This window comes from Micropterus dolomieu, linkage group LG03 (assembly GCF_021292245.1).
Source record: "Micropterus dolomieu isolate WLL.071019.BEF.003 ecotype Adirondacks linkage group LG03, ASM2129224v1, whole genome shotgun sequence".
NCBI classification, from domain to species: Eukaryota; Metazoa; Chordata; class Actinopteri; order Centrarchiformes; family Centrarchidae; genus Micropterus; species Micropterus dolomieu.
The window spans coordinates 27,827,155-27,836,379 of NC_060152.1; the positions used below are offsets into that span (position 1 = coordinate 27,827,155).

Sequence of the window (9,225 nt, forward strand, 5' to 3'; positions counted from 1 at the left end):
GACTGGCAAATCTTTCACTGTTTTCCTCATCATTTGGTTGAGGAAATTATTCACAAAAAACTGTGACGCTGCCAAAAAACTGTATTGCACAATGCTTAGGGGAAAACTAGAACTTGCATTCCTTTCACATTAAGATCCAAGAGTTACTAAACTTTTCTTTGCGCCAGTAAAACTAAGCAGTACACCCATTAAATAAACCTTTGGTCCCATCCCATGGACCAAAACCTGAGAACATTTTGTTAAGGGCAGACATGACAATGGAGAGAATGCGTTCAAAATATAAAATAGTGTTACCATTTATGGGTAAAGAAAGTTATATTTTTGGCCCCCTTAAACCATTTCCAAGGAGCATTTGAGGTCACTGAACACATAATTAATGACAAACAACCACACCCTTTCAACATCCCATGTGACACAGTATATATTTCCCGTGAAAATGGAAAAAGTTTTGTTTTGTATTAAAAAGGACAGCTTGTATAAACGGACGAACCTCTGAATTTATGAGAAATTTGTTTGAAGCTTTACCTCAAATCCAAGCCAGGCACGTTCATCCAAATGATTACAAGTCATCTTTTCTTTGCTCTTATCTTAGTTTGTTGTGTGCCTGATTCTGAATTATGTAGACATGCAATGCGGCTTGACAATGTTGGTATATGTATGGTACGTTTATCACCCTCAAGGATCCTAAAAGGGATTGTGGCTTTCCTAAATAATAAATAATTGCTTCAGTAATGTGACAATATCAGTGGATCAAGTGATTAATGTGTTTCCCCTTTTTTGTCTTCTCAATTTCTTTAGGCTATGTGTGTTTTTCACTGAGACTGATTTATCAAATGGATTTTCTGTTGAACTGGATTAGATATGGAAAGGCCTACAGTAATAGATCAGACTGGTGTTCCCACAGGAACATTACCAAAAAATGTGTTTGTCATTGATAATGATAAAGCATGGCGCTATCATCAAGTTATCATTACTTTTGTGTAAATCTCTGGTCGGGGATATTTCACTACACTGTATTAAACAGACTGCAGCCTCATCTTAGGGCGTCACTGGAGCTCCCTCAGGGGCCCCTGGAGGTCTCTGGACCCCAAGCAACCGGGCCAGGTCATTTTTAGGCAAACTGGTTGCGATTTTCACAATTATATGTTTGACAATCAAGTTGAGATCAATATAAAAAATCCTGTGTGACATCACCATGGGTGCAGAGGTTACGTTAAAATCAAAATAAACTTGGGAATTTTCTGTCCACCCCCCTTTTGCTGAACAATGGTATGTTCCCTCCTTCCAATGGTCTGCACTATGCTGCTGTGTTTCGTCTTTCTTTCCCTCCAGACTCTCCTTACGTTTAGGAGAACGGTAGGCTGGAAGTACGCATGTACTACGCGACACCTTTGGGAAACAGGGAGCATTGTCTGGTTTCGGAACCAGTTGCCCGAGTAAGTTATTGTAACATTCTGCATCGGACTAAATTGTTTTGCCGGGGCTGGAGCTTTTTTTTTAATATAAGCTATAAGCGTGACGTCTGTGAAACAAACGAAGAGGATAGGCTAGAAGTTTGCGGGTTGAATTCGCCCACATCACCTTCATCTTCAAGGAAATGTAGACTTATCCTAAACCAGGATGTTTTGGGGATAGTTATATGGAGTCTGAGTTAGAACTGGGAGCACTTTTCGAAGGGATAAAGGCGGTAAACATAGTTGAAAAACTTTCCCTTGCTCCCCTTGGAAGAACAAAGTGGTGATTGAGTTGGATTGTTGTAAAGCAATCTTTACGCACGGTCTGCGCCGACAGATTTGTAAAGCCCAAGATGCGCCTTTTGAGCACGTCGGGTGGAAGTAACCGCGGAGAGATCCGAGGGAGAACATACAACTCCGGATTGATGCATCTGCTCTTCCTACTCGCGGTCGTACTGTCCTGTCACGGCTGTCCGGACAAATGTTTGTGCTTCTCACAAACTGTGAAATGCCAAAACCAGGACTTGGACGCAATTCCGCGCTCTTTACCGACCAATACCAAAGTCCTGTTCGTCACAGGAAACAACATTTCCCGCATTAGTGTGGACTCCTTCCCAACCCGCCTGGAACTGTTAACAGATCTCCATCTCAGTGGGAATGAGATGGAGTCTGTGGATGCAAAGGCATTTGACAACTTGCCAAACCTTGTGCGGCTGGACCTGAGCAACAACAAAATTCAGTATTTAAGTGAAAGAGCTTTCCTTGATAATAATACACTGCAGGTCTTGAACCTGAGTAGGTGTTTTCACAATCATTCCTCCACGGATGTGGACATAAGCGTCCTACAGAGTGGAAACCTCCACCAGCTGACAGCCTTGGACCTGTCCAACAATGACCTTGTGATTCTTCCAGACGACACATTCACCAGCCTCCCCAACCTGGCCAACCTCAGCCTGCAGAACAGCTCCATCATCTCCATTCAGAACGGGACGCTGAATGTGCCTCCTCTGCGTGACCTTGACCTGAGGGACAACAGCCTGAGGTATCTGCCCACCACCACCCTGGCAGAGTTAAGCTTAAAGCCTGGTCTCCGCATCCAGCTGGCTGGGAACCCCTGGCGCTGCGACTGCTTCATCGAGGACATGCTGTTGTGGCTGAAAAACTCCTCTCAGGTCTCTGACAGGCGGAACCTCACCTGTGCCGACCCCAAGGGCCTGAGACGCCAGCCGCTCCTGCAGGTGGAGCAGTCGCAGCTTAAGTGTTCGGGCGACATGGAGGGCGTGCTGGAGACTTCTTATGTTTTCCTGGGGCTGGTGCTGGCTCTGATTGGCGTCATATTCCTGCTGGTGCTCTACCTGAACAGAAAAGGCATCAAGCGGTGGATTTACAACATCCGGGATGCATGTAGGGACCACATGGAAGGGTACCATTACAGGTATGAGATAAACTCTGACCCACGCTTGGCCAACCTGAGCATCAATTCGGATGTGTGAGAGAGGATGGGACACTGTCTGGGACCCTGCAGTGAGATATTAAGTGACATATAACTGTTAAGATTTGCATGAAAGTCTTCCTCCCCTTCCCCACTTTCTCCTCATGATGCAATTCAGATTTGACACATGTCATGGCTCCTGATTAACCCGTCTCACGACCACCATTCAACCATTGCTGCATGTCCTATAAAAGCACCTGGCAGCTGTGATGTCAACTGTATTTCTTCCGTGTAACATTGCATGGACAATGAATTATGGTAAAGTTTGTTTTTTTTTTTTGTGTTTTGTTTTTGGAGAGCTGCAAAGAGTGATATGTTCTATTTTTACGTTCCCTAAAGGATAATACGAATGGAGTACATTGACTTTAAAGTGAAAGAATACCTGGCAAAACACATAAGCTGCTGGTCATTGCATCCTCATTATGCCTCTGCAGAGAAATGCTATACTGCTTGAGTTTGTTTTTTTTAATATGTGAAGTTGTGATATACAGTATGCCTTTTTTGAATGATTATGGTGCACATTGCATAGTTTTCGGATTTAGTAGGTGGATGTAATTGCTCCTTTTTTCTGTGAAGATAATCAGCTAAATAAAATGCCTCTGGATTGCTGGCATCTGTCTCGACTAAGGACCTATTTAATCTTCAGACTGAAGAATGTGATCACACAGGGGAGACGCTCCTTCCTGAGGCGGTGCCCCAGCGAGCGCTTGACAAACCCTAAAACCTTATTCCAGTTGTCAGCGAGTTCAACAATGTGTGAAACGTCGGCACTTTCGTCATTTACATCTCTACTGCAACAGTTCAGGCGCTATTTTCTGTTAACAAGTGAGTTGCTGCGGTGGGAAATGAAGTCAAATTTAGAAGTAGATTAGCAGGCGTGCTGACTGAATATAAATGATGTGTCGGGCTGTAGATGATGATAGTAGTCAACTTGTATGTCCAATTTGCTTCCTGCTGTGAATCTGATTAAGATCCGTGGCTCCTCAGCAAATTCCCCAAAAATAAAGTCTGTGAGCTGCAGCCAGTGGGCAGGTTTCACATCCAACAGCCCCTACCAGTAGAGTGAAACACTGAAAGCCTTTCAATATACTCCAGCTCCAAAAACTGTTGGGGGGGGGGGTGGTATATTCTCTTTCGTGGGACATGCTAATCAAAATGCAAACTGAACCTGTGATTCTCATGGGGCACACAGAGGTATTATGCAAATGAGCTCAAGCGGCTTTACTTTTCATGTAAGCCTGTGTTAGGGGAACTAGCATCCTTGGAAAAAGTGTTTTCAATTAGTGTTTCTACCTGTCAGTTGATGTTTTTCATGCCATCCAGTATAGTAGTGATCAATAATGAATGCGTGGGAGAGTATACCATGCATGTTGCTGTCTAAATTAATGAAGATGTTTGTTGTGTCTGCACACAGGAATGACTGTAAGCTTTTTGAAGAACATCTAGACAATAATGTCCCTCTTCCTCCAGCGCTCACTCTTTCGCACAAACACACGCCATCTCTTAACAACTGGCCTTGCATAGCCAGAAGCTACACGTAATTTGTAGTGTAACAGCATGACTCCTGCACAGACTTCCCCTCACTGCATCTAGCAGTTGTGCGTCGTCCTAGCACGCCTTTTGTCTTTCAGTATGAAAAACTTGAACTTAATTCTGCAACCGCCATAATTCTGATTGTCTCTGGATGTGTCTGATTACGCTCGCTTGACATGAGGAAGGGAAGTGCTGTGTAACACTATCTGTCTGGTGTGGTGTTCTGGCAGATTTTAATGCTCTGTGTGTCTCCTGCAGAAAAACAGAGCAGCCGCTCAACTGTCTATGAAAGCTGAAGAAGTGTCGACACACATTTCACACTCCCTCCTGGAAATCTCTCTGTCTAGGAGAAGTTTGTTCAAAAACAGCATTGCCGGTCTCAGAGATAAGCAGGAGTGTGTAGTTGTATGCTACATTTTTTTTTTTTTACAGGATTATTATTCTCATTGGCTCTGTGGTGTCTTTCTCAGGCTTCCGCTCTGATGATCAGACCTATATTTCTGGCTCTCTGATATCCTCGTATGATTTTGATTTTGCAGGTTCATTTTGAAAATGGAAGGCCTCACGTCACAGGCACACACTGAATTCCCCAAAGTGAGGTTTCCTTACCTCTTTGTCCCAGGAGGGGACATACAGGTGGAGGCTACTTATAACCTAATGTTTCCACAGAGACCGCCGGTGAGAAGTCCTCCTCCTCACACACTGCAGATACATATTAGCAAGTGATTTTGCCCAGCCACACCTCGAGCTACGCTTGGCAGAGCAGGTGTAATTACAGTCAGGGGGGGGGATAAAAAAAGAGACAAGACAAGCGAGAGAGTGAATAGTTGAAAAGGAAGAAGAATCAAACAAATGAGTGTGGAGAGTGCTTTCTGTTCTGTCAAGCACCCCCCTTTGTGCTTGTTAACACTAGTCTCCAAACAGCTTCGACGTCTAAACAGCCGGCCATTGACTTATGGGTGTCAGTTGAGATGCAGCTCCCTGGACACTCTCAGCTGTCTGTTAGGGCGGAAGCAGGACTGATGTTTGTTCTTGCCACTAAACACTGGCTTTGTTGCAGATACTGAGTCATGTTTTGTCTCCTCTACTTTGTTGTTTATCTGACCTACTGAGGCACGACTATTATGATTACAGACAGACACAATGCTTTCATTCCATGGCTACTCTTTTGTCAGAGCAGTCCCTCACCTCGGTGTATTGCATTACATCCGTGAGGTTGATTTTTTTTCTTCTTTTTTTTAATTTATCTGTTGTTAAAGCAGATGTTGAATGAGTGTCATTCACCATTAGGACAATGGATAAACTGAGAGTCATTCTTGTACTGTAATTAATATTAAACTTATGGTCATTTGGAGCCCCTGATAATTAAATAAGCATGAATGTGCTTTATTGTTTTTGCTGTGGCTTTAAAGGCTTACACAATACTCACATGCCTATATTTACTGGCTGTGAAGTGAAGCCTTCTTGTGCAATGTTCAATAAAAAAAATAAAATCCTTACTTCAGCCACAGCTAGTATGAGGCTTCAGCAGTCAGCAGAGTTAGACAAATCAGGTGGGGATCTTGCAAAGTATTTTTGATGACCAAAAGTTCATCCTTGTGTTACTATGCCTCCCTGCAGCTCAACAAGGAAACACTGTCAAAAGAAACACTAAAAGGTACAAAAAAAAAACCTCTCGGAGATCCCCACTTGATTTTGACAACTCACATATCTTAAGCCTCATTTTAGCTCCAGCCAGTTCACTGTCCATCTCGCAGAGCAAGGCCGCAGCCAATTATCGAACAATTTTTCATGTAATCTATGGCTTTAACTGCACACGGGAGACTTTTGTTCCCTGTCTTTAGACTTTAAGGCGGTGCCTCCTTCGAGACAATGGGTGTATCAGCCTCAGGAGAAGCCCCGAACAAAAGTCTCATCCCTGTCTGCTGTTCCAAGAGGGGTATGAAATATAAATGAGTATAGTTAAAGCACCAACACAACCACATATATGAAGCAAACGCACCAAAGTGCATTATTTACCTTTAAATGGCAGGCCTATATAAAAAGTCCACCAGGACACCTACACCGACTCCACCTGAACTTTGTAAATATTGGCAAGTGAGTAGCCTACTACATTTAGATAGACTTAAAAAAACCTGAACCTATCCTTTTTAATGGTGAGATTTAGTGATGGAAGTCTTTCAAACAAAACAGAATATTTGAAACTCTTTTGGATGAAATTTGTCAAATTTAAAAGTACTGAATAGTCGCGCATGTACAGTTGAAAAACATGCTGGCCTTCAAAACCAACCCGATTATCATTCAAACCCTGTCTCACCCAGTGGCCCTACCCTACCTCTGCACATACAGACACTGCTCCGCACTCACAACCACATTTGTTGAGCCACATTTAATATGCCAGTGCACTTTCCTAGTGTTGAGAGACAGACTAGCAGGTTATCAGATTGCTGGAGTGGCGTAATTACATTCACCGCACCGCACTGGTCTGCTGCTCCACAAACACCTGGCAAGTGGCCCCAGCCACTGACCTTTCCCTTAGAAAAAAACCCTGGTTACGTATATAGCAGTTATACAGGGCATTCGTTGTAGACTGAATTATGATTAAGATCATTTAACAAAGCAATCTCTCTGACATGCCACCGTTGCGCCTGATCCTGTGGATATAGTGGGTATGCAGTTGTTCCCTGGGCACTGACAGCCTGGACTACATGTCATCAACCCCTTCATCCACCACTTTTGCAACCTCCCTCCACATGAGATGCCTCGGCTCCTTTTATGTGGATTTATGATGCCGTACATGAGCGTGTAGTGGAAGCCCGGCTCCTGTAGAGCCATGTTGGGCTTAATGAACAAGCTCCCTCCTAAAGGAAGACGGATCTGAGCTGACAGCGCTCCGTCCTCTCCGAGTGAGCTCGGCGGTGCAGCATCTGCCACATGTGCTTGAGGGACAGATATGGGGAAATGCAGAGATGGGAGAGAATCAGGAGGCAGATGCAGCATTATGGCTCAGGCTATGATATCTGGTGGCTTTGCTTGCTGTACTTGTACAAAGACAACTCAATGTGATGTGAAATGTCAAAATCCATACTAAGAATTACCATTTTATGTGTAAAATTCCTCACACTGAGGGCCAGGTAAGGTTACTTGTTTGTTTTTAAAGAATGTTGAGTAACTGCATGGTTGAGGGTGTAAAATGTTAATAACATACTGACCTTTCCTGGGTGACCTTTACTCTTGGAAGACTTTTCAGAAAGAAAAATGTATGTCCTATCAACATATCTTGATTATGATACCAAAATTGTCCTGTGTTCCTGGTAGATCACATGCTCCCGTGCGTGCTCAGTGTTGTGAGTAGGCAACTAGAATCTTCATAGTAAGAAAATCTAATGAAACCACACACCAAAATAAACAAGGTTACATCAGAGCGGTTCAGTATAATTTCAATCTTATGAATCTAGAGGTCAGACTGTTAGATAAATCTCAAAGTCTTAAAAAGTCAGTCTTCACTCAAAATAGTAAATAAAGTGTTACATCTGAGTTCACAGCTAACAATCTATCAGGCACACATGAATGCTTTCAGGGTTGATTTGTCAGCACTCAATAGTAAATCTGATCAATGGGCCAGTCTCAAAAGTGTTTCCCTTCAATACATTTTCTTTGAACTCAAACTTGAAACAGCCTGCTTCTTGTAATGTCTGCAACATGAGCGACACATGTAGCCTTTCTACTGCATTTTAAAACCACTAGAAACTGATTAATGTATCCGACATCTGATGCTGGGCTCAACCATCAAGTGCTCGCAGAAAATGAAGTGTTTTTAGACTAATTTGTTTCTTAAATGAGCTGATATCCTGACGGGCATCCTGTAAAGATTGCTGGCCTTAAAAGCGGGGTATATATTATAATCCAATAAACGTCTTTTTGTCAAATTCAGCGGATAACACCTCACGATCCGCTAGCTGTCTGTTCTGTGTGCACGCTGAAAGAAGAAGAAGAAGACAGTCCGGTGTTTGAACACAGCCCAGGCTCTGTAAACTGGAAACAAACAAAGTGGCCTGCACAACACTATTACAGCTATGATTTGTGTCAGGTAAATTTAAATGACTCGGCCAAGGACAGCTTAGTTTGTTGTTGTTGTGATGTTAGCTAGCAGGAGAGTTGTGAATATCGTTGTCTGGAGCAAGTGTGCTGGTTCTGTGACTGTCTCGTCCTCTCTGCATGTGCAACTATAGTGACAGTTTGCTAACCCACAATCTAGCTAATGTTAGTTAGTTCACTTGCTGTGTTGTTGTACGCTCTATATTATGGTATTTGTCATGGTACTGGATTTCTCCAGAATCCCATAACCCACCTCTAAGTTTTTACAGCTGTTCATATTTGCACAAAAACAGGTAATATATTCTTCCAGCTAAGTCTCTTGCCTCAGTGGTTTATTCTAAATATTCATGTAATGTGTGTTTTTGGTCACATTTTTTTCAAGTAATTATCAGATCAGCAGACTGTCAGGATGGGTGTCTGGTGTTAATCATCCTTATAGACTGATAATGAAGAGTGTTAATGATTAAACTACCACAGGTCCTCGGTATTGGACCAATTAATGACGATAGTGATAACAACAATGAGGCTGGGAGAAAGGAAGCTAAATTTAAAACATTCAATTATTATTATTATTAAACTGCTACTATATGGATTGGGTAGTCTGGAAACCGGGGGGAAACTGATCTGGACCAGATAACACCTTCACCT

At 42.9% G+C, this 9,225-nt stretch overlaps 1 protein-coding gene across 1 annotated transcript; it reads left to right on the forward strand.

Moving 5' to 3' along the window:
• Positions 1 to 1,332: 1,332 nt before the first annotated feature.
• On the forward strand, positions 1,333 to 4,320 carry tpbgb (trophoblast glycoprotein b). Its single transcript, XM_046045122.1, has one exon. It carries the CDS (start codon positions 1,808 to 1,810, stop codon positions 2,945 to 2,947), a length of 1,140 nt encoding a protein of 379 aa, XP_045901078.1. The 5' UTR covers positions 1,333 to 1,807; the 3' UTR covers positions 2,948 to 4,320.
• The last annotated feature ends 4,905 nt before the right edge of the window (positions 4,321 to 9,225 follow it).

What these genes read in the sequence shown, in the direction of transcription:
- tpbgb (XM_046045122.1), top strand. Translation starts at nt 1,808, where the DNA reads ATGCGCCTTTTGAGCACGTCGGGTGGAAGTAACCGCGGAGAGATCCGA.